Source organism: Bubalus bubalis, chromosome 23, assembly GCF_019923935.1.
Source record: "Bubalus bubalis isolate 160015118507 breed Murrah chromosome 23, NDDB_SH_1, whole genome shotgun sequence".
NCBI lineage: Eukaryota > Metazoa > Chordata > Mammalia > Artiodactyla > Bovidae > Bubalus > Bubalus bubalis.
Genome location: NC_059179.1, coordinates 21,029,505 through 21,055,467, shown reverse-complemented (window position 1 = coordinate 21,055,467; position 25,963 = coordinate 21,029,505). Strand labels below are relative to the sequence as shown.

General features: G+C 43.6%; 1 protein-coding gene across 3 annotated transcripts in view; it reads left to right on the top strand.

The window, feature by feature from the left end:
* LOC102397777 (dynamin binding protein) overlaps window positions 1-19,701 on the top strand; it is a 118,866-nt gene extending 99,165 nt beyond the window's left edge. For all 3 annotated transcript variants that reach the window (XM_006067604.4, XM_044935339.2, XM_025274306.3), the window contains 11 exons: window positions 959-1,106; window positions 1,667-1,684; window positions 2,050-2,249; window positions 3,785-3,915; window positions 4,923-5,027; window positions 9,646-9,774; window positions 11,545-11,877; window positions 12,231-12,410; window positions 13,840-14,038; window positions 16,229-16,770; window positions 17,987-19,701. In XM_006067604.4, the coding sequence (XP_006067666.4) occupies window positions 959-1,106; window positions 1,667-1,684; window positions 2,050-2,249; window positions 3,785-3,915; window positions 4,923-5,027; window positions 9,646-9,774; window positions 11,545-11,877; window positions 12,231-12,410; window positions 13,840-14,038; window positions 16,229-16,770; window positions 17,987-18,172 (2,171 nt within the window). In that variant the 3' untranslated portion in view covers window positions 18,173-19,701. The remainder of the gene's footprint in view (window positions 1-958; window positions 1,107-1,666; window positions 1,685-2,049; window positions 2,250-3,784; window positions 3,916-4,922; window positions 5,028-9,645; window positions 9,775-11,544; window positions 11,878-12,230; window positions 12,411-13,839; window positions 14,039-16,228; window positions 16,771-17,986) is intronic.
* The last annotated feature ends 6,262 nt before the right edge of the window (window positions 19,702-25,963 follow it).

Below are 25,963 nucleotides of genomic sequence, written 5' to 3'. Positions count from 1 at the left end.
GACGTTGTCTTTTGGGGAGCAGTGCAAGCTGAAGAAGGAAGGAGCAGGTTCTCTGAGAGAGGGAAGAGGCACAAGAGGAAGGGTTTTAACAAATCAGGGAGTCTGCATGCTCAGGCAGCTGCTCTAAGTGCGACTGCTCTGTGGAAGTGTGTTTAGGAACTGTTCCTTTGGCTGACTGGTGTAGACTGCGGGGGAAGGGGGGTCTGTGGGTAGATTTCAAGGAGTCCACCAACTTGGATAGAAGTTTATAACAAAAATGTAGCACTGATTTAAGATATGACTGTAGGGAACAATGACTTTCTCACCAACTAAAGTCACATGCTCGTATCACATTAAGTTGTTGCAGGTATCTTGAAATCCCAGAAACAACCCATGTTACCAGTTTCTTATGTCACTCATCATACTTGAAATTATGGTGTGTTCGATTCATTGCTGTGTTTTGCTATTCAGTGTTTTATAAAGAAGTACATAAATTACTATATCATAGATTCAGGGAGTTTTATATTATGGATATTTTAATATAATAAACGTCATTTATAGTCCTTGTATTTAATTGATGCACAAAGAAAAGATTAGAGGCTGCTGCCATAGAAGGATTTCTTTATCTCTGTGGAGATTTGGGACTTGGGGAGCTAAGAGGTCTTTATAGGTTCTGATCACATAACTATGTAGAGAGTACTTGATTACTCTGCCTGACTGAAAAGGGACTGGAGGCTGTTTCAGGAACTGGGTATGTGGGTGTGTGTGCCATGTGTATAGATTCTGAAAAATAAAAACATGGATGAGATAGTTCTCTTAATTTGGGGTTAAATAAGTAGAATTTTAAGCTATTACAGGGAAACAGCTTCTTGTTTAAGGGATAGGGTTATCTGGTATTAAAGTGTGGTTATATACCTTCCATTTAGGATGCTGAGGAGAGAGTTACTGAAAACACTCTGTGTTTGTGTATATTCCACAGGACCTGTGTTTCTTGATCACCGAGATGAGCTTGAAGGAACATACAAGGTTTACTGCCAGAATCATGATGAGGCCATCTCATTGCTGGAAATCTATGAGAAGGATGAGAAGATCCAGAAGCATCTTCAGGACTCCTTGGCAGATCTTAAGTAGGAGTTTTGAGCACTTCATTCCATCATAGATCTTTAGTTCTGCCTGTTGGAAGTCACTCCCATGTCTCTCTAGACTTCTTATGACATCTATGAATCTATTGTGTTTTAAATATAAGCGATACATCATCGGAGATCCTTCTGTGTAACTTGCCCTTTTCCGGTTCTGTATCATGGAAATCTTAAGTAGCTTCCTGCTTGTAGTTATATCCATTAAAATCAGTTTTATTTATACATACAAGGTTAGCATTTTCAGGTAAGAAGCTGCCAGGAAGGTAGTTTGGTCTCGACCATCGTGAGATTCTCATGTCTGGAGACAGGTTGTGAGGATGTAATATGTGTCTGAATAGGTCAGAGTGAAGTTATGGGCTCACTGACTTTTTTAATAGACTAGAAATGCCACCATAAACATTCACAATTCCCCTTTTATCTCGTGTGTTTTTTGTCTGCCCAGCTAATAGGCATTAGTTGGACTAATATGTTCTGGGAGGAATGTGAAAATCAGCATCAGTATTTTCTCTAATCAGCTGTTTCTTCTTTTCACGCTCACTGCTTTATAGGAGCCTGTACAACGAATGGTGAGTTCCAGCTGCTTTTTTGTTTTCTTCTTTCATAGACAGAAGCTAGAGGTCAAGGCAGGTCTAGAAGTAGACCTACCTTGCTGTATTTTCCTCCATAGTACTTACAACCAAATGACACTTTGTATAATGTTGGTTTGACTATTGTCTGCCTCTTCCCACCAGGCAGGGACTTTTTTGGTTCACTGCTAAATCCACAGCACCTGGAACACTCCCTGATATTTGTTAGGTACCTGGTAAATGTGAATGAATGAAGTTGGGAAGTAGGGTGAGAGAACGGAGCTGTATTAGGAACAACAAATACTGGCTACAGGCCCGGTGTTACTGACAGTTGACCAGAGTCTCTGTTTTCCCTTCTCTTGTAGGGGATGCACAAATTATATTAACCTGGGCTCCTTCCTCATCAAACCAGTGCAGAGAGTAATGCGTTACCCATTGCTGCTGATGGAGTTATTGAATTCCACCCCTGAATCCCACCCAGATAAAGTGCCTTTAACCAGTGCAGTCCTTGCAGTCAAGGAAATCAACGTTAACATTAATGAGTATAAACGTCGAAAGGACCTGGGTAAGAAAAGCATACTTGCTGAAAAGGAGGCACGCCCTTGAGAATGTTCTCCTCGAAAGAATTAATTGCTAAACCAGAGGTGGACAGGCAGATGGTAGGTAATAGGGCTGTGGTGAAGAAATGGTAATAGAATTTGGGGAAAATGAGATCATGAAAGAAAGCAACGATGATAATGAAAGCACAGCCATGCATGTTGGAAATAAGGCATGTGTGACGAAGCTTATAGCAATGAGTCTTTCCCAGGAGATACGAAGACCAGTTAGAGAATGGCTGAGCCGGACAGTTCCTTCAAGTTGAGTGACTGACTGCCTTCTCATCTCATTGAAGGGAGTCCCTTTTGGTCCATTCTTGCATCTCTTTGCTCTGCATGTTTGCTTCCACTTAAGCTAGAAGTTTCTTGTCTTCTTTCAGAAAACCCCAGTTTGCCCACCTCTCTGGCCCTATCAGTCCTGCCTCTGGTCTGAGCCCCTCCCCTCACCCTAAAACTGTGTGGTCAGTTGACAAACCACCCACTCTTTCTTTATGATAGAGGACAAACTGAACCATGTCTTCTGTCTCATGAAATCTCTTGTCAAAACTTTGATTTTGAATACTCAATGAGTATTGCATGGTGACCATGCTATAATAAACTGATTTATCATTCATAGCTCAAAGAATCTATAATGTAGCCTCTCTGCCTGTGTCTCCACTACTCTGCATATTTATCTAAAATCATTTCCCCCTCCTGCTTCAGCTATGTCACCCATGTTTATGTGTAATGTTGGCTGTGGCTGTTAAAGCCCTCTGGCCATCGAGCCCTTTGTCTTGGTTCATATCTCGTCATATAATGTCATCTTCATCTCCTACAACAGTTAAGTGTGCTTTTCTCTACCACCCAGACTTCCCTTGCTACCCTTCTACTGTTACTTCTGGGGTTTTCTGCAGACGGACTGATGTATGACACACAGGCAGACAGCTCCTGATAGCATTTCACTGTGTGAGGTGATTGGATATACATATCTCATTTGTGTATGAGACCATTTAAGGTGGGCAGGTACTGTTACTGTCTTCATTTTATTGGAAAGGAAAATGAGGCTCAGAGAAATTAAGTGAATTATTTAAGGCCACACTTTTTTTTTGGCCATGCCTCACAGTTTGCAGGACCTCAGTTCCCTGACTAGGGATTGAACCTGGGCCCTGGCAGTGAAAGTGCATAGTCCTAACCACTGGACCATCGGGGAATTCCCTAAGGCCACACCTTGATGAAGTGACAGACCCAGGCATTGAACTCAGAGGTTGTCTTGACTCCAGATCTTAGGCTTTTTCCCTTTTACCTCCACGACCTTCCTTCATTGTCTCTAATCTTCTCCAGTCTCTGCTGTTCTCTGGGTATCCAGTCTGTCCATAAATGGTGATTTGAATTAATATTTTGTGGGCTCAGTCATAAGCTCATTGAAAATAAGCACTAGCTCTAGTTTGGGTTGTTAGTCTCGTTTGTAGTCTATCCATGCTTGGAAGAGGGCTTTCTCCACTCACCGGTTTGACTCACTCCCCAGTTCTCAAGTACCGAAAGGGTGATGAAGATAGCCTCATGGAGAAAATTTCCAAACTGAACATCCACTCCATCATCAAGAAATCCAACCGGGTTAGCAGTCATCTGAAGCATCTCACTGGCTTTGCTCCACAGGTGAGTTTACTGCCCTTGAAGGTTCAGCATGTCTTTGGCTGCTTTTCAGGGCTCCACAGGGCAGCCTACATGGTGTGAATTGGTAAGATTCCCCTCTTAGTATCCTCTTGGTGTTTGCTAGCTGGTAGATAAAACATCCTGCAGCTACTGTTTGTTTATTTGGTTGCCTTGGGTCTTAGTTGTGGCATATGGGATCTAGTTTCCTGCCAGAGATTGAACCCAGGTCTGCTGCATTGGGAGCATGGAGTCTTAGCCACTGGACCGTCAGGGAAGTTCCTCTACTGTTTATTTAAATCTACTGCCCCCCCCCGCAACCCTCCATCTGAGCCTTAAGCTGCTTACAAAGACAAATCAGGAAGCCAACTCTGTCACCATATAAGAGTTATCATGGTCTTAGACACCCATAAGGAGTTTATCATCTGTTTGGGGAATCAAAATTGTGGACATGTGAGGGTAGAAGGGATTTAGGAGATCACCTAGCTGAGTGACTTGTAAAACAGCCACAGAGAAGATCCAGAGTCTCCAGATTTCATGTGCTGAACCATGTGAATGTGATTACAGTCAGTGGAAAATACCAACTAAAGAATCAGTTGCTAAGCTTTGCAGTTTGATCTCTACACAGTGTGTTACTTAAGTAAACAGGAGCTCCGTAAGAGTGAGCTTCATGTTGGCAAGATTTAATCTGAGCTTTAAAGGAGATGGGCACGTTTGGCATAGGGAGAGGGAGGGCAAACCTGGCCAGGCAGCAGCACCGGTGAAGCCAACAGCCTGACCAAAAGGGGGTTTTTGTCACGAACAGAGCGGGGTTGGGTGGAGACAGGCGCACCTGTGTATACTCAGGAGCTCTGTCAAAGCCTGGAGAAGTGCTTAAATCCAATTCCATATGATTCAGAAACATCAAAGGCTTAAAATTTAAACAAAAGATGTGCGTAAGAAAGATGCATTTCTAGTAAAATCAACTGAGGGAGAGTCCAAACTTGCTAACAGCACTTACTTATTTTGAACAGATTAAAGATGAAGTATTTGAAGAAACAGAGAAAAACTTCCGAATGCAAGAACGATTAATCAAATCTTTTATCCGAGACCTGTCTCTCTACCTCCAGCACATCCGGGTGAGTCAAGACCTTGCTCTTGTTAGAATTGCTGACAGTGTAATTCCAGCCGTTCTCCTATTCATCCAGCATATTGCTTAATGAACGTGGAATAACCTGGACTCAAATGACCATTATACCATGACAAGCTTTTTATTGGGATTCTTGCAGATTATTTAAAAGTTAAACATCAGAAGATCAGCACTGTTGTATTCATAGTAAGGGGACCTGGCTCTTTGCTTCATCTCTTTCAGTCTTCACACTTTTTTCCCTGTTTCCTATATCCAGTTATATAAGAAGCACTCATCACAGTTCATTTTGTCAGAATCATTTTGAAGATCAAATAGTAAGAGAATGGTTCCTATGGGGGGCGTACTTCCTAATAATCATATTCATCTACAGCTGCCCGTGGGCCTCTAAGGCTGTTAGAGCCACGGATACGTCTAGAGAGTTGGAAGAGCTTAGGAGATCATGAAGGCCCCGGTCTTCCTTGCCTGAGGCAGGGCTTCCTTCATGAAGTCAGGTCCAGGACTAGAACCCTTTCTCTTAATATCTGTAATTTCTCTGCTGATTTAATAGAAATTAGGGCTTCCCTGGTAGCTCAGCTGGTAAGAATCCACCTGCAATACAGGAGACCCTGGTTCGATTCCTGGGTCAAGAAGATCTGCTGGAGATTTAATAGAATAGTGTTTAAATAAATATACCATATACCCCTGTCCTTCACACAGGAAAATCTCATCCTGTGAAATAATTTCCTTTAAAAGAGATCCTTTGCTTTTTAAAAAAATTATTTTTTCTTACTATTATCATCGTTTTTTAACTAAGTAAAATGGTGTAGAATTCAAAAACTGCCAAAGGAATGTTGTTGTTGTTCAGGTCCTAAGTCGTGCCCAACTCTTTGTGACCCCATAGACTGAAGCAGACCAGGCTTTCCTGTCTATCACTGTCTCAGAGTTTGCTCAAATTCATGTCCATTGAGTTGGTGATGCTATCCAACCATCTCATCTTCTGCTGCTTTCTTTTCCCTTTGCGTGTAGTCTTTGCCAGCATCAGGGTCTTTCGCAGTGAGTCAGCTCTTTACATCAGGTGGCCAAAGTATTGGCATTTCAGCTTCAGCATCAGTCCTTCCAGTGAATATTCAGGATTGATTTCCTTTAGGATTGACTGGTTTGACCTCCTTGCTGTCCAAAGAACTCTAAAGAGTCTTATCCATTACTACGTTTGAAAGCACCAGTTCTTTGGCACTCAGCCTTCTCTATGGTCCAACTCTCACATCTGAACATGACTACTGGAAAAGCCATTGCTTTGACTATGTGGACCTTTGTTGGCAAAGTGATATCTGTGCTTTTTAATACACTGTCTAGGTTTGTCATAGCTATTCTTTCAGGAGCAAACATCTTTTAATTTTGTGGCTGCAGTCACTGTCCGCAGTGATTTTGGAGCCCGAGAAAATAAAATCTGCCACTACTTCTTTTCCCCCATCTATTTGCCATGAAGTGATGGGACCAGATGCCATCATCTTCATTTTCTGAGTGTTGAGTTTTAAGGAAACTCTTCCACTCTCAAGGGGCTCTTTAGTTCCTCTTCACTTTCTGCCATTCGTGTGGTAACGTCTACATGTCTGAGGTTGATGATATTTCTCCCAGCAGTTTTGATTCCAGCTTGTGATTCATCTAGCCCACATTTTGCATAATGTACTCTGCGTATAAGTTAAATAGGCAGGGTGACAATATATAGCCTTGATGTACCCCCTTTCCCAATTTTGAACCAGTCCATTGTTCCATCCCTGGTTTTAACTGTTGCTTCTTGACCTGCATATAGGTTTCTCAGGAGACAGATAAGGTGGTCTGGTATTCCCATCTCTTGAAGAATTTTCCAGTTTGTTGTGATCCACACAGTCAAAGACTTTAGCATAGTCAATGAAGCAGAAGTAGATGTTTTTCTGAAATTCTCTTACTTTTTCTATGATGCTATGGATGTTGGCAATTTGATCTCTGGTTCCTCTGACTTTTCTAAATTCAGCTTGTACATCTGGAAGTTCTCGGTTCACATACTGTTGACTTAAGTCATTATATTTCTTTCTTTTTTTTTTTTTTCATTATATTTCTTTTTCTGTGATTTGGGTATATTTTAGGGCATTTCTATTATTTATTTATTTATCATTCAGTTCAGTTCAGTCGTGTCCGACTCTTTGTGACCCCATGAATTGCAGCACGCCAGGCCTCCCTGTCCATCACCAACTCCTGGAGTTCACCCTAACCCACGTCCATCGAGTTGGTGATGCCATCCAGCCATCTCATCCTCTGTCGTGCCCTTTTCCTCCTGCCCCCAATCCCTCCCAGCATCAGAGTCTTCCAATGAGTCAATGAGTCAACTCTTCGCATGAGGTGGCCAAAGTACTGGAGTTTCAGCTTTAGCATCATTCCTTCCAAAGAAATCCCAGGGCTGATCTCCTTTAGAATGGACTGGTTGGATCTCCTTGCAGTCCAAGGGACTCTCAAGAGTCTTCTCCAACACCACAGTTCAAAAGCATCAATTCTTCGGCACTCAGCTTTCTTCACAGTCCAACTCTCACATGCATACATGACTACTGGAAAAACCATAGCCTTGACTAGACGAATCATTAGTTATCTACTAATTATTAGTTATCTATTGCAGTATAGTTGCTTTACAGTGTTGTGTTTATTTCTCCTTACAGCAAAGTAATTCAGCCACATGTATATGTGTATCCCCTCTTCCTTGGATTTCGTTCCCATTTAGGTCACCACAGAGCATTGAGTACAGTTCCCTGACTGTATACAGTCAATTCTCATTAGTTATCTGTTTTATACATAGTGGTATATATATGTAAATCCCATTTTCCTTCCCGGCTTGGTATTCACACATTTGTTCTCTACATCCGTGTCTCTATTTCTTCTTTACAAATCAATTCATCTATACCGTTTTTCTAGATTCCACATATATGTGTTAATATATGATATTTGTTTTTCAGTTTTTGACTTATTTCACTGTGTATGGAGGAAATGGCAACCCACTCCAGTATTCTTGCCTGGAGAATCCCCATGGAAAGAGGAGCCTGGTGGGCTACAGTCCATGGGGTCACAAAGAGTCAGATATGACTGAGCGACTAAGCACACTCCGTATGGATAGTCTCTAGGTCTCTCCATGTCTCTGCACATGACAGTTTTGTGCCTTGTCATGGCTGAGTAATATAGTAATATTCCATTGTGTGTTTTCATACACCACATTTTTTTTTTAGCATTCCCCTATTGGTGGATATTTAGGTTAGTTCCATGTTCCAGCTATTGTAAATAGTGCTACAGTGAACACTGAGTTGTGTGTATCTTTTTGAATTACGGTTTTCTCTGAGAATATGCCCAAGAATGGGATTCATGGGTCATACAGTAATTCTGGTTTTAGTCTTTTAAAGAACCTCCATACTATTCTCTTGGGCTTCCCTGGTAGCTGAGATGATAGAGAATCTGCCTGCAGTGCAGGACACCTGGGTTTGATCCCTGGGTTGGGAAGATCCCCTGGATAAGGGAATGACTACCCACTCCAGTATTCTTGCCTGGAGAATCCCATGGAGAGAAGAGCCAGGCAGGCTACAGTCTACAGGGTGGGAAAAAGTCAGACACACTGAGTGACTAGCACTTTCATACTGTTCTCAACAGTGGCTGTATCAATTTACATTCTGGGGGCACTTATTTATTGATTTAATGTTCTTTTCTTATTGACTTACAGTACTTTTGTATATGTTAGAGGAAATAGCCTTTTATTTGAGATGATGATTTACAAATACCACACACACACCCCCCAGTTTGTTGACTTTTGAATTTGCTTAAGATTTTTTTGTGTGTAGAAGAGTTTTATTTTTGTGTCATCTAATAAAACTGTTATGGCTTCTTCATTCTGTGTCATACTTTAAAAGGTCTCTTCCATTCCAAGATAATTTTTAAAAGATCTCCCTATGTTTCAGTACTTTTATCATTTTATATTAAAGTCATAAATCTAGCTGAAATTCACATTAGCACATAAGGTTTGAGGTAGGAATCCAGTTTTTTTATTTTATCTAGTTGTCATTAGCATTTATTGAGTAATCCCCACTTTTTGATATGCTTCCTACATTTCTTTTAAATAGCAAACTCTCCTTATTTTAAAATTGTGATTAAGGGGACTTCCCTGGCAGTCCAGTGATTAAGACTCTGTGCGTCCATTGCAGGGGGTACGAGTTCCATCTCTGATTGAGGAACTAAGATTCTGCATGCTGCAGGTCATGGCCAAAAAAATGAATAAAAATTTGATTAAGTAAAGATCAGGGCTTATAAGACTTTTCAGGAGCACACTGGCTTAAAGTGAGAGATTTAACCAAGTATATTTCCCTTGCTTTAGGACTCTTCCCTACAGTTCCTCTAATTTTGTTGTCTCCCTATTGACCATTCCCCCCTCCCATGTTTTCTAAATACATAGCAAGTGTACACCAGAGCCCCCAGGTCTTAAAAGGCTTGTCTCCATAGCAGTGGGTGACAGCCCTTGGACGGGCAGGTCAGTTTGGTTCTCATTGCTAACCGCTATCTAGGGTGGATTATGGAGGCTGGAAGTTCTGTCTGGTCTTACCTGTGTTTGTACCTGGCCACAGGAATCAGCTTGTGTGAAGGTGGTGGCTGCCGTGAGCATGTGGGACGTGTGCATGGAGAAGGGACACAGAGACTTGGAACAGTTCGAGAAGGTGCATCGCTACATCAGTGACCAGCTCTTCACAAACTTTGTAAGTGACTCTTCAGCCCACTTTTCTTGCATTGGCCCTTTTCCCAGGGTTCTATCTAACATCCAGCTCTTGGTGAAGTTCATGCCTTAGAGACGTGCTTCCATGGACCAGGAGTCCTTGTGCCCTTTAGTTAAATTCATATCAGGGTTTTATATTCAGAATGTGGCTTTCAGTCAGTCAGCTAAAAGAACAAGTAGGACCTGCATGTATGCAAAGAGATTTTTTTTTAATAGTTAGTGACCAGCCCAATTGCAGGTGACAAAGGAAAACTAGGAAATTTAATCTGGTATCACTGTTGATAACTGACCAAAAGAAAACAACTAAAGGATTAATGATTTTAAAAGGAATATTTCGGCACAGTTAATAGTTTAACAAGTAGATCTCTGAAATGGCACAAACTACTTTTATAAAGACTACTGAATGTCAGATTGCTTGGGAAACTCTAAATGGAGAGAAAGAGAGATATCTTGAGTAGAAATGGATGGGCTTTGCTAGTATCTTGGAGGTCTCTGGATGCTTGAGGCTAAGAAAACATGATAGTTGGGAAGCCTACAGGTATTCTGACTGTAGCATCTTCGTTAAAGTTTACTAAGTACCTATTTATGTTCTTTTTGTATCCATATTATGCCCTTGATATCTATCTCTTTAGAATTAGACAAAAATCTTTGAAAAGTGAAAACAGATTATTATTAAGTAGTTATGAGTAGAAGATATGATGGGTGTGTGAAAGTTTCTCTACCCCAGATTTATGTAACAACTAAATGTTTTTATTTTTTATTGAATTATGGTTGACTTACAATGTTGTGTTAATTACTTCTGTACAGGAAAGTTACTCAGTTATATGTGTGTGTGTGTGTGTATATATATTGTTTTTCATACTCTTTTCCATTATGGTTTATCATAGGATATTGAATATAGTTCCCTGTGCTGTACAGTAGGAGCTTGTTGTTTATCCATTCTATATATACCAGTTTGCATCTGCTAATCCCAAACTTCCACGTCTTCCCTCTTCCACCCCCTTCTACCTTGGCAATCACCAGTCTGTTCTCTATGTCTCTGATTTTGTTTTGTGTCATAGATAGGTTCATTTGTGTCATATTTTAGATTCCACATATAAGTGGTATGATACACTGTTTGTCCTTCTGACTTAGTGTGATAATATCTAGGTCCATCCATGTTGCTGCAAATAGCATTATTCTTTTTTAATGGTTGAGTAGTATTCCACTGTGTTGTGCACCACATTTTCTTTATCCTATCATCTATCGAAGGGCATTAAGGTTGTGTCCATGTCTTGGCTGTTGTGAATAGTGCTGCTATGAATACATGAGGATGCATGCATCTTTTTGAATCATAGTTTTGTCTGGATATTTGCCCAGGAGTGGGATTGCTGGATCATATGGTAATTCTATTTTTAACAATTAAACCTTAAGTTAAATTCAGGTTATGTATAGACATGTACATAAGTGATACCAGACAAATGGTCACATCTGGGTTATAATGCAACATCAAGTTAATGTAGTTAAGCATTTGTCAACAGCTGTGTAGCTGTTTTGCATACTCTTTGGTGTGTGCAGATTGTTGGGTGAAGAGTTACAAGCTGAGAAGCTTTGTGTGCAGACATCTGGTATCAGGTAGGCAGAACACTGTTGGATCTGCACAGGTTTAGCTTGGAGCAAAGCAGGTGGTGCAGGATGTAACACAAGCCACCTGGAGAGGATTTTAAGAACAACAAATTTGAGACTGAACACCGTGCCTTTCTCATTTTCACAGAAAGAGAGGACAGAGCGGCTGGTCATCTCTCCCCTGAATCAGTTACTGAGCATGTTCACAGGACCCCACAAGCTGGTGCAGAAACGCTTCGATAAGCTTCTGGACTTCTATAACTGTACAGAACGGGCGGAGAAGCTAAAGGACAAGAAAACCCTGGAGGAGCTGCAGTCGGCGCGGAACAACTATGAGGCCCTGAATGCCCAGCTGCTAGATGAGCTGCCCAAGTTCCACCAGTACGCGCAGGGCCTCTTCAGCAACTGCGTGCACGGCTACGCGGAGGCCCACTGTGACTTTGTGCGTCAGGCGCTGGAGCAGCTGAAGCCACTGCTCTCGGTGAGACCCTCCCTCCCCATGGAGAAGGGGACTCCCAGGTTCCCCCTAAGTTTTTTTGGGAGTACATGTCAGGGTTGTCAAGCTATTATTAAGCTAGGCAGGTTAACCATGTCACTTGGGTCAAGCCCATGGGGAACTGGAATTCTTGATGCCTTGACGGTGCTGGAGATCCCATGGCCTTGAATGGTCTCTCCACCCTGAGCTGCCCTGGGGGAGCTGGGCCTGTGGCCCCCTGGCTGCAGTGTTGGTGGCTCACACTTGAGGAGTTTCAAGGCGACCGTGCCAGTCCTGGGGTCTTTTACATGTGTTCTTTTCTCCCCTCTGTCTCTGTTCTCCTTGTGCATGGACTCCAGCTACTCAAAGTCACCGGCAGGGAGGGGAACCTGATTGCCATCTTCCATGAGGAGCACAGCAGGGTCCTGCAGCAGCTCCAGGTTTTCACCTTCTTCCCAGAGTCTCTTCCTACCACCAAGAGACCATTTGAGAGGAAGACCATGGACCGCCAGTCCACCCGAAAGCCGCTCCTCGGCATGGTGAGTGGAGCCAGCGACACTCATGTGGCCTGGTGGTTACGGTGTGAACTCCTGAGCGAGAGCGCCTGGGTTCAGATCGCAGTTCTGACAGTGCCTCACTCTGTGTCCTTGAGCACGTGCCTCAGTTTCCTCATGTCTAAAGCACCAGTAATCGTTCTAGCTACATCATAGGGTTGTTCTGCGATTTAAATGAGTTAAAGTATGTAGAGCACTTAGGCGTTGGCCTGGCACATGGTAACCATTATTCCAGTAAGCTGTCATCAGCGTTATTGATTGACTCAGCTCTGTCTCTACCGATGAACAATTTAATGAATTGAAATATTTTATAATAATTGGAGAACAAAGGTTATTGAGTTCAAATCTGTCATGTGTTCATTCTTTCTTTACTTACTATCACTAGGCCCCAGCAGTGTGCCAGCTGATACAGACTTCACATGCCCTCTGCACAGCATTCTTGGGGCCTAGTCTCTACAGTGAAAGGAGTTAATAAAGGATTAATATTAATACTTTGATCAGTCAATTAAGGGAACTGGTTTAAGGATATGTTAATTCTGCCAGGCTCCCTATTTTTGATCATGTATTGGAAAAATTATCATCTGATATATCAACTGCCAAACAGTTATTGGCTGATCACTTTTTACCTGGAGTTATTTTCGTTTTGAACTCAATTCTTCCACATTCTGAAAAGTAGGGTAAGCCATATGGGGTCATAATCTACAAGACTGCTGATCTGTGTGTGCTTCAGTATTTTTGTCCCATATAATCTCGTAGACTGTAGAGCAATTATCTTTCAATTAAAAAATAAGTTAATTTAAAAAATTTTTATATGATTTTAAAGTGAGTGATAGTCACTCAGTCGTATCCAACTCTTTGCGACTCCATGGACTATAGCCTGCCAGGCTTCTCTGTCCATTGGATTCTCTAGGCAAGAACACTGGAGTGGATTGCCATTTCCGTCTCCAGTGATCTTAAAAAAAGGGTATCACATTTTTTATCACTTTACTTTTTCTTATTTTATGAATATTATTTGTTTTTAGAGATGAGAAGCCAAGATAAGGAAAGTCTCAGTTGTTTAGAATCATATAGCAGAATACAAGGAGACTTACTCATATTACTTAGATATTTTGATTCTTTAGGTAGCCGTTTAATCACATATTTTTATCATAGGATAACAGAGCTAAAACTAAGGATGTGTTAAATTTTTTTACTCTAGCTGTAGCTGTAAAGGCACCAAAACATGACCTAAGAGATTATGGTTTTTCCCCAGCCGTACACAGGCTGACTCAGTGCAGAAGCATTTGATAGCTGGGAGAAGCTGGCTGTCATTGCCTCCGTTTCTGAGACTGACAACATACGTGATTACATACAACTGCTGGGGTAACAGCCACAGAGGGATTTAGATGATGGTATCTCTTATGTTGCCTTTCAGCCAAGTTATATGCTCCAGTCGGAAGAACTTCGAGCCTCACTCCTGGCAAGGTATCCCCCTGAAAAGCTCTTCCAGGCAGAACGGAACTTCAACGCAGCCCAGGACCTGGATGTCTCACTTTTGGAAGGTGACCTGGTGGGTGTGATCAAGAAGAAGGACCCCATGGGCAGTCAGAACCGCTGGCTGATTGACAACGGAGGTAAGAACAGTAGAGGACAGATTGTTGTTGTCTAGTCGGTAAGTTGTGTCTTGATTTTTTGCAACCCCATGGACTGTAGCCCTACAGGCTCCTCTGTCCATGGGATTCTCCAGGCAAGAATACTAGAGTGGGTTGCCATGCCCTCCTCCAGGGGACCTTCCCAGGGATCGAACCTGTGTTTCCAGCATTGGCAGCATTGGTGAATTCTTTACTGCTGAGCCACCAGGGAAGCCCAGACACAGATTACCATAACTCTAAATGAGGAAAAGAGTGATTTGGGCTGTGCCTGAATCCTGTGTAGGCCAGCAGAAAATATGGCAGTCTTTGATGAAAGGGAAAATAACCTTAAAAGTTTTCTCCATCTAATGCTCAGGTCATTACAGAACAAAACCAGTTTTTGATTTTTTTTTTTTTTTTTTTCCTTGAAAAATTCCAGAGAAGACTCTGGAATTACTTCACTTGCAAGATGCCTTGTTTTACCTTTACAGGCACTGAATCCTGCCTGAAGGGTCCTTTGCCCTCTCCATCGCTGAGTGAACCATAAGTTCTTTACATGTGTTTTGTGAACATATGAATGTAAAACTTATAGGGTTTTTTTGCCCGGTCCCCCCCCAAACATAATTTTACCTCATGACTATTTAGGCTATTTAGGAAATGACTTTAAAAACAGCTCACAGCTTCCCCCCCCCCCCCCCGCCTTCTTTCTGGTGGGAGTCGGGGTGGGGAAGGGGTACAGAATTTTTTGTGTAAAATACAAAGAATAATGCCAATCCATGATTCTTTTTCCACAGTTCCAAAATATGAAAAGCTTTGAAAATCAGAAGGTTTTTTTTTTTTAAAGAACTAATTTGCCCAAACCTGCCATGATCTGAACTTATTTGGTGACAAAACCTGAACAGATGATGAGAGGCTGTTTATGATCCTTACTTTTTCCCTTTTGGTGTGACTAGTCATGTTTTGCTACAGAAACGTGAATGGGTTTGACTATGGTGTGTTGACCCAGTCCTAAATCTCCAAATCTGAATTCCATAATACATCTGGCCCCAAGTGTTTTAGAGAAGGATTGTGTCCTCTGTAATAAACACCTGTATTCATACCATGAGAACTGAAAATTTTAATATTTCTCAGTTTCTTTAAAAGTGTCTTGTGGATTTTTTTTTCTCCTTTCCCAGCCGCCTATTCTGCTTACCCAAAATAATAAAGATTGAACTGGGAAAGGCAGGACAAAGGAAGGGGCCCCCAGGGCGATGGCAGGTGAGAGCCACTGATAGACTGATGGCCTCTTAGTGAAGATTCAGACTGTTAGAGCTCCCCTGTCCTTGGGTTCCTAGCTCCACAGTCCTGATGAGTTAAGTGGTAGCAGGAAGCCCACAGCATCAGGATTAGCTCTTAGACCCTCCACCCCTTGCTGTCTGCTAGGGGACTTCTTGCCATCACTCAGAAAAGAGAACAAATGCAAGCTGGCTTTTTTTTAGGTCCAGGAAACACACTGACGGTCAAGACAGAGATGACCCTTGCTCAAGTGGAGGTTACATACTCCAGGTCCCTGCCTAACAGATAATTCTTTCTTATTCAGTATTATAGCAGTTTTTCCTATAGGTCAGAGATCTCAGTTCCTAATTTATGCTTAAGGTTTTAGCTGAGGGCCCTTTCTGTCCTCATCTTAGGTAATTTATTGACATGAACATGTGTTAGGTGTGTATTCTAACTAATATAAGCAGTTTCCTACTCTAGTTCTCAGTATTCCCACCACATTCCTAAACCAGGGGTGGAGAGGGCAGGGAGGCATATGGGAGGGGCTCTGTCAGCTGAGGATGGCTTTTAAATCCCTTTTAACCACACTATGGACTTGAACACATCCTTAGTGAAGTCTTCCCCTTAGCCTTTGCTCCCACGGTTTGGCTCCCTTGTTAAAATGTCTTCATCTGCTCATGATCAGGCATGTGGTCATTTTTGTTACTGTCTCTCAATTCTCAGCAAAGCCCCTTGTCACTCACCTGTTGGACCAACAGCCACAGCGTCTCGTCTCTGCCATCCGCCTTGCGCCCTGGGATGGGATGGTGTCTTCTCTTTGTCTCCCGACATCTTATTCCCTCTCAGTATTGACCGTAAGCCATAGTTTGTCCTCTGTTGATTTCCTCCCGGCTCCTCCCACGAAAAGCTCTTGGTGTTTGTTTTTCCTCCCCGCAGTCACCAAGGGCTTTGTGTACAGCTCCTTCCTGAAGCCCTACAACGCGCGCCGCAGCCACTCCGACGCCTCCGTGGGCAGCCACTCCTCCACCGAGTCGGAGCACGGCAGCTCCTCCCCCCGGTTCCCTCGGCGGCAGAACAGCGGCGGCACCTTGACCTTCAACCCCAGCAGCATGGCTGTGTCCTTTAGCTCAGGGCCTTGCCAGAAACAGCCTCCAGATGCATCTTCCCAGACAGAATTTGACCAAGGAACTCTCAGCACATCCTTGAACTCAGAGGGCAGTCCTTCCAGATGCCCCTCGGACCCAGACTCCCCCTCCCAGCACAGGCTTTGGGACTCGGGCGATGCGGTCAGAGACCTTCACCAGCCTGCCCCTACCCTGAGGAACTCCCGAAACCCCAGGCATCCAGAAATGGCTGGTTCATCCATGTCAGGGCGTAACGGGCAGGGTCGAGACCTCGTAAAAGCAGGCGCAAGAACAGCACTGTCTCTGGAGGACAGACATGAACATCCAGAGAGTAGCGAGGCGGAAGGCAACCAGGTGAGTGTGCCCGGTTTCCATGGTTACTGCGCAGCGTGTGGATGCAGGGGATGAGCTCTCAGGAGTGGGCGAGGCCTGACCCGGCCTGGGGGGCTGACCCTGGAAATGGGCCCACAGATAAATCCATAAAGGATTTCCAGAAGCTCACTGCTGTGAGAGTGGGCAGCTCCACCCTTCTGGACCTTCGGTGGCTGACTTCACAGGCTATAGTTTTGTGGAGCATTTACCAGGTGTTACCATGAAGCTTTTCACACTCTTCCAGTGCACTGATTCTTCCATTGGTATAAAGTCTGCTGTTTAACTCATCTACTTAGTTTCTCATTCAAGTAACTAAATTTCTAGAATTCAGAAATAGAATTCTGATTCTGTTTCAGCTTTTTCTGTTCTTTTTGTAATGGCCCCTTTGTATCATAAACATTTTAAACCTGCATATTTTAAAGCCACTTTCACATCCACAGCTGAGGAATCCCTCAGCTCACTTGCAGCAATGAGTCTCCAAGTGTGTCTTACCTTTGTCGGTGAGCTCTCTGTGGCTCTGACAAGCCCAGGACACACATCCCAGCTCTGGACCCACCAGTGGGCTGGTGGAAATGGACCAGGAAGTGGCCCTTTCTGAGATTCTGACTTTGTGCAAGGATCTCAGTTCTAGCCTCACCAGCTCCAGTCCTTGAGCACCCTTGGGTGTGTGTTCATCTCTCTGCCCCTGCGGGCCTCATGATTCCTCCTCCTGATCACTGACCACACCCTCGCTTTGCATGCTAGCCCTGTTATGGGCACCTCGTGAGCATCCTTTCTTTCTTTGGGATTAGATGTGGTTTTTTTGTTGTTTTGTAAAGATTTTTAAATACAGAATTTCTGTGTTAGTATGAAAGAGCATCCTCATGTCTCATCCATCTTCCATACTGAGTGAAGCTTTTTTCCCTTTTTAAGGCAACTCTGAAAGAGTTAAGTGAATTTTGGTTTTCTTTAAAGCTGTCCTATTCATTATGGTAGCCATCAGCCATATATAGCTATTTAAGTTAGGTAAAGTTAAATTTAAAATTAAGTTCTTTCATCTCACTAGCTGTTATTTCAAGTGCTCAGTGGCCATGTGTCTAGGGCTGCCATATTGGATGGTCCAGATCCAGACAGTACCCATCACCCTGGGAAGTTCTGTTGGGTAGCTTTGCTCTCAGATGTTTCCCATTTCCTAACTCACTTTCTCTCCCTCTCACAGGTCTATTTTGCTGTCTATACCTTCAAGGCACGGAACCCAAATGAGCTGAGTGTGTCAGCCAACCAGAGACTCAAGATCCTAGAATTTAAAGATGTTACAGGAAATACAGAATGGTGGTTAGCTGAAGTCAATGGGAAAAAGGGTTACGTTCCATCCAATTATATCCGCAAAGCTGAGTACACCTGAGCCTGTTCTGCTTCCCACTCAACCTTGCTGCCTTCACTTCCTTCTGCTGAAGGGTTCTGGTATCCGCCAAGAGGGCTCCTGCTCCTGGGACACTAGCCCTGCCACATTGCTTAACCGTGGCACAGTGAGGCATAAGTCTTGTTCTCTTCGATTGGGTTGTCAGCCTTGATGCTCACTAGAATCTCTAGAATTTGAAATGGACCCGGGTGCTTAACAAGTGATTCAGTGACCATGAAAAGAGAAGCAAGTCCTGGGGTCAGCCTTTGGAAATGAGAAATTTCTAATCAGAAGACCAGTATCCAATATATGCTAGAAGCTGTGCTATAGCATTAGAAGAAGTTGATGTTGGTTGTGCCATATTGAGTGGGGTGGCCCCATGCTCCATGATCAACTGACCGGAAACCAACTTGGATGAATTCTCTGGGAGCCCTTTCAGGCTGCGCCTCTGCATGTGGCAAGAAGTTTGTCAACATTGTACCAAATCTGGTGTTTTAAAACCTCAGTGTCTGGCACATTTTTGCACACACACCCCTTATTTCTAAACATCCCTAAAACACTGCCATCTGTAATCTTTTTCTTATTTATTTCACCACATTTCTAGATTGGGCAAAATTCAACTATTGAGTCAGCTAAAAACGTTCATTTGGGTTTTTCTGCAAGATCTAATGGAAAATCCCAGACGAACTTTCTGGCCAACCTAGTACTTCTTTCTCCTTTTAAAAAATGTTTAGAATCTTCCTTTCCCCTGAACCTTCATATGAAAGGTTCTCTTCCCATTAGGTGCTATTCTCCACACCTTGCTGACACCATCTCTATATGGTCTATATACGATAATGTTTCCTGGCTTCTTTCCTGAAGCTCAATCAATAGCTGATAGACTTTCTTGGGAGAATGGGATCGGCGCTCCCACTGTTCCCTGCAGGGGATTCATTCTGCAATGGGCTGAAGCCAGTCAAGCCCAGAGGGAGACTGGATGCCTCTCCCCTTCCTCCACACTACTGTCCACAGATGAAGAGAACGTAACGCACATTTATCTCATTTGAATCTGGGTAAACAGTCCAGAAGTAGCTTATCCTAGACTTGGAAATAAGCATTTTCTGTTTCATCAGCCCCCCTGCTTCAGAGACCATGGTCTAAGCCAAACAGAATCTAAAGTGCCTGATTGTACCTCCTCCACCTCAGGAAGATGTTTACTGATCCTAACACTAAGATCCCCCCTGAAGTTTGTATGTGAGCAGGGCTCTTATTCTTAAGGTCTGCCCCAGATTGAAAGCCTGCCTTGGAACAGGAAATCATGAATTTTGTCTTGCAAGAAAGGGCATGAAGAACAGCTTACAGCCCTTGCTTCTCTAAATGCACCTTCACCTTAAAGTCTTGATGAGTTAGGAGACACCTGGGGGATCCTTGGCCACCCCGGGGTCTGCTGGTCAATCAGAAGGCAGCAACGCAAGAGTCTCTCGTGAATAGTGTTTAGAGATGTTTATATTTAAGTAGTTATTTTATAAATAAAAGCATTTTAAGGGCCATAAGTATGTTTTCTTGACTTTCTTCCCGGTTTAGCTTGAACCTTCTCATGTTTCTGGGGGTACCTTCTTGATGATTCATTGATACTTAGATTTCAAGAAATGCGAGAGGCTAAGTGAAGAAACTCAGGTCAGGAATTCCTTTGCAAATATGATTTCAGCAGAAACACTCTATACTTAAAATATGTCCATGCTGCATTTTAAGCCATTTCGTGCAGTAAAATCCTAGCAAAACAGAAGAGCTGGGAATTCTAAGAGGTAAGTGTCTCCAGCCATCACAGATATGGAAGCTGATGCACTAATGCTGGACTAACAGTCAGACGGCAGCTCAAGCCAGGTTGGTGGGGGGGGGGGGGGGGCAGGCGGGGAGGGGAGAAGGAGCAGGAGCACTGGCCAAGGTGGTGCCGATGAAGCAGTCGCCTGAGACTGTTAAGGAATAGAGAACGTGGGTGAAAGGTAGACTCGAGAAAAAGCTTACAGGCCAGCAAGGCTAACTCTTATATTACGAAGAAGGAAGATGGGGTCCAGTGACATTGTGACCTGCCCAAGTCTTACATCAAGTTTTTGATGGAGCCTGAATCTAAACTTGGGTCAGGCTGAGCCTTTCCACCTTGTTCTGAACCAGACTGACACTGGTGCATTGTGACCTTGGCAACTTCCCAACCTGGGCTTCAGCTTCCTTATCTAACATAGAGATAATACTTGTTATCTGCCTCCTGGGGTTGTGGTAAGGGTGGGATGAGTTAATACATGGACAGTGCTGGGACACTGCCTGGCACAAAGCAAACGATAGAGAGCCCCAAGGTCCAAGTCAGGGAATTCAGATTTGATGAGAAACTCCTTGTTCGCTAAGCTTCCTAAGCAGATTGTCTGTTTATAGGAAAGCTTAATGATAGCGGGACGATTTGAGGGGAGGACAGATCAAAGGTCAGAAAAATCTAATTTAAGAAAAGCTAACTAGCTTGGATTTCAGATTGCTTGTGAATGGGAAAAGGCAGCATCCTATAAAGATACGAAATTAGAGAAATGATGGAATCCTTAACAAAGGGGAGATCATTGAGATGGGAGCAAGTTTATGAGAAGATAAGTATTGTTTAAACATTAACATGTCTGCTAGGTCTTTATTTTTCTATTGAAATGTAGTTGATGTACAGTATTTCAGGCATACAGAAAAATGATTCAGTTATATATGTATCAGACTTTTTTCTACTATAGGTCATTACAAGACGTTGACTTTCGTTCTCTGTGCTAATACAGTATGTCCCTGTTTATCTGTTTTATATATAGTGATGTGTATCTGTTAATTCCAAATTCCCAATTTATCTCTCCCCCCTCCCCTTTGGTAGACCATAAATTATTTTCTATGTCTGTGAGTCTATTTCTGTTTTGTAAATAAGTTTATTTTTATCATTTTTTTTAGTTTCCACATACAAGTGATACGGTATGATGTTCATCTTTTTCTGACTTAATATGATATTCTCTAGGTCCATCTGTGTTGCTGCAAATGGCTTTATTTCATTCTGTTTTTGTGGCTGAGGAGCATTCTGTTGTATATATGCACCATATCTTGACCCATTCATCTGTTGATGGACACTGGTTACCAGGTCTTCTCTGTTTTGTAAATAGTGCTGCTGTGAACATTGGGGTGCATGTAGCTCTTTGAATGAAGAGTTTTTGTGTTTTGCAGATACATATGCCCAGAAATGGGATTGCTGGGTCATATGAAAGCCCAATTTTTAGGGGTTTTTTTGTTTGGTTTTTTTTTTGTGTATCACTGTTTGTTTTGAAGATGGCAAATGGAAGTTGAAGGAAGGTTAAGCAAGTAGCTCTAGACCACACAGCTAGCAAATGGCAGAGCAGGGCTGCAAGGCCTGGGTTCTCCCATTTACTGCATGTACCGTAAGTAGGATGAGGTGCTGGCCAGGCTGCAAGCTGAGCCGCCTGTGCCTGGGCAGTGCACACCAGGCAAGGTAGGTGTCCTTAGTGAGTTTTCAGTCCATGGCTGATGACGATGCCAGGAAGTTCTCTGGGTTCTGCTCGGAAGGGCAGCTGCGCATCTCTTCCCCACTCAGCAGGCTCCTGTCCTTGCTGGCTCAGGCTGCCCCCCACCTTGCCAGGGCTCTCCTAGAGGTCGCACACAGTGCGAGCAGCTGCTGCTGCTGCTGCACCGGGAGACCAAGGGCTCCACCTGCTGGAACTGTAGCCGGGCTCGCTTATCGTCCTCTTCCCCCGTGTCCATCGTCAGCGGGGCTTGGTCAGGCTGGGAGAGGCTACTGGATGCTCCTCCTAGAGCAGGCTGGGCTGTGCTCCCTTGCCAGCCTACCGTCCTGTGCGTTCCCTCAGGTAGAGATCCTGCACATTTCCCCCTATTTTTTAGTTTGTTTCAGGAACCTCCATACTGTTCTCCGTAGTGGCTGCTAGGTCTTGCCTAAGTGTGGTCTTCAGACCAGCAGCATCACCACCTGTGTAACCTGGGAGCTCACTGGAAATGCAGGCCCCACCCTAACCTTACTGAGTCAGGGCTGCAGGTGATTTGTATGCACGTTAAACTTGAGAAGCACCTGTGTAGGCTGTTTTTTTTAAAATAGAACTTTCTACTATTGGAAAGGCACTCCATCGTGTCTGACTCTTTGCGACCCCATGGACTGTACAGTCCCTGGAATTCTCCAGGCCAGAATACAGGAGTGGGTAGCCTTTCCCTTCTCCAGGGGATCTTCCCAACCCAGGGATCAAACCCATGTCTCCCACATTGCAGGCGGATTCTTTACCAGCTGAGCCACAAGGGAAGGAAAATTCCATGGACAGAGGAGCCTTATAGGGTCGCATAGTCTTATAGGATTGCATAGGACTATAGAGCCTTATAGTCCATGGGGTCACAAAGAGTTGGACACAACTGAGCAACTTCACTTCACTATTGGAAAAGTGTGTATTAGTCGTCCAGTCATGGCTGACTTTGTGACCCCGTAGACTGTAGCACACCAGTATGCTCTGTCTATGGAATTCTCCAGGTATCAAATACAGGAGTGGGTTGCCATCCCCTTCTCCAGGGGATCTTCCTGACCCAGATATCGAACCCAGGTCTGCATTGCAGGCAGGTTCTTAACCATCTGAGCCACCAGGGAAGCCTACCGTTGGAAGAGTAGGAATTACAAAAAAAAAAAAAAAAAACCCAGGAAGGAAAGGGTGTCATATGTTTCTGACACAACAGAAATTTCCATATCCGGTTTGCCTGCTTCCTTCCTGTCATGAATGTGCTCCCTTTCCTTCCTGGAGGCAGCTCTTCAGTGATGCTTTCTCCCAAGTATCCTCGGAGAACAGGGAGTGATAGTGGGAATCTTCTGTCACCTAAAGTGTATAGATTTTGTATCGCCCTCTCAAGAGTATTGTGAGAACAAATAAGATGATTCTGCAAATTTTTGTGAACTGTGAGCTCTAGAATTACATGGTTTTAATAAAGGTTGAATTTTGTTTCACTCTTTTAATTAACTGTGAAGTTGGAACTCTGTCCATTCTGTTTCAGGGTCAGAAGCACAAACAAGCTCTAAAAGAACACAGTTGTGCTCTGAATTGTGTTTCACTTGCAGAACCTTAGCCCTAAGGACTGAGAAACCTTGAGGATCATATAACTTACTCCTAAATCATCTCTTGTCATTACAACTCACAGGATTTTTTTTCTTTTTTTTTTTTTAGTTATTTTTGGCTGTTCTGGGTCCTTGTTGCTGCGTGGGCTTTTCTATAGTTAAGGCAAGTAGGGGCTACTCTCTAGTTGGGGTGTGTGGGCTTCTCATTGCAATGGCTTCTTGTTATGGAGCACAGACTCTAGGTTGCAGCTCCCAGGCTCCAGAGCACAGGTTCAATAGTTGGGCATGGGCTTTGCTCCTCGGCATGTGGGATCATCCTGGATCAGGGATCGAACCCATGTCTCCCACTTTGGCAGGTGGATTCTTAACCACTGAACCACCAGGGAAGCCCAACTCACAGGATTTTAAACTCTCCCATCTATTACATACTGATTAAGCTCACATTTCGCCTGGGCTGGGTGAGACAAGACGGCTCAGTACCACAGAGCAGGGCTCATCTCTCCAGTCTCTAGTTTGCGTTGTTTCCTTTCACTCAGCCCACTGTGGTTGTCAGGGAGATCCACAGCAGTGCTTTGTGTGTATCAGTATGGGAGTTTCCTACAACAGATTGCCACCCTTGCAAGCTGCCTAGGAGTATCTGTTCCTTACCACCACTCACAGGTGACCTGAAGGAGCAGTGCTTTCCCAGAGGTAAGGAGGTAGTGGCAGGAGCAAGCAGTGTCTCCACTCAGGAACATTTTTTGGGAGCAAGCAGGCTTGCCAGGGGTCTACAGAATCAGCAGGGCTGTGTCACAAGGGCTATCTGCCTGTCTGGGTGTCCCCTGGGACCCCAAGAGGAGTTGAGCTCTAATCCTTCCCCATGGCAGCCCTTCCCCAGGTCCAGGATCAGTGAAGCTGAAAGATCCCTGATCTCTCATGGTCGCCTCCTGTCGTTGGCATCACCGTGATTCTTGAAAAAAAGGACCTTCCTGCATCCTCTCAGGTGAGATCAAAATTTTACCTCCAAATAGGATTAAGCTGAATAAGATCTTTGCAATTTGATAGAAGGGGTGAGAGCCATGAGCACTGAATTCAATACCCACTTCCAGCTGGGCTTTAAAAGGTAGCTTTTTTTTTTTTTAATGTACATTTGCGCCGGGTCTCAGTTGTGGCACGTGGGATATTTGATCTCCTTTGTGACACGTGGGGTTTTTAGTTGCAGCATGCAAACTCTTAGTTGCGGTGTGTGGGGTTTAGCTCTCCGGCCAGGAATCGAATTCAGGCCCCCTGTATTGGGAACACGGAATCTTCACCAAGGGACCAGTTCCTTGGACCACCAGGGAAGTCCCTTGCTGGACTTTAAAGATGACATAATCCTCTACAAATTCACACTACAGTGGGATTCAGTGAAGGTCAATGAATTATTAAACTGACTTCAGTTATAGAATATTAGCAATTTCATCAGAGCTACTTGGACTTATTGTATTAGCTTCATATTGCTGCTTTAGCAAATTACCACTACTTAGGAGTATAAAACAACAAATTTATTGTCGGTTCTGGAGGTCAGAAATTTGAAATCAGTTTCATTGGGCCAAAGTCAAGGTTGGTAGGGCTCATTATTTATGGAGTCTTCAGGGGGAAATCTGTTTTCTTGCCTTTTTCCAACTTCTAGAAACGACCTATGTTTCTTGGTTTCTTATGGTCTTTTTCTCCATCTTCAAAGCCAGTGGCACAGCATCTTCCAATGTCTCTGTTCCTGTCATCACATCATCTTCATTCTCTTACAAGGATCCTTGTAATAACACTGGGCTCACTGGACAATCTGCCATCTTATTATCCTTAATCACATCTGTGAGGTCCCTTTAGTTGTGTAAGGTAAATCCTTGAGGTTTTGAAGATGCAGTCATGGACATCTTTGGGGACCATTATTCTATCTGCTGCAGGTATGGAGCCACATGACATTTTTGAGGCAAACTATCTGAGAATGGAAACACGATCCAGTCCAGACTACACTGTTGATTCTAGAGCAGGAATTTGCAAACCTTTTCCATAAAAGGCCAGATAGTAAGTACTTCAGGCTTTTTAGGCCAGAGAGTCTCACAACTTCATTGTCAAAGCAGGTATAGAAAATACAGAAACAAGCATGGTTGTGTTGCAAAAACTTTATTTATAAAAATAGCAGGCCTAATTTGGCCCTTGTGCCATACCCCTAACTCTAGGTTCCAATAAAACAAAAGGATTCTGTTCAACCCATTAACACTAAAGCCAAGTATGCAGAAAACTTGAGACGTTTTAATGAAGGAAAATGAAAAGCTAGCCAAAGTGGAATTGTTCACAGATTGGAACTAATAGATGCATCAGCCCAGCAGATGTTTATGGAACAAGGAGGCATCTTTATGATGCCAGAATGTAAACCCTGACAAACCAGATCACAGTGACCTGTGGCTGGGTGCCAGCTAACGAAGGAGCCAGCAGTCAAGGGTGTTAGCACCAAGCACCAGGGGTGCAACCAGAAAATACCTTGACAGTCTTTATAGATGGATACCAACAAGGTTGTTCCCCAAAGAGCAACAAGTGGCTGTGGACTTGAGCAACAAATAAATGTTCCAAAGACTGCTGCTCCGGTGGAACTGGACATCCACAGGACAAGTGGATCTGAAATCAGCAGTCATCAGGCAGAATGGCCAGAGGGCTGTCCTGGCGAGGAC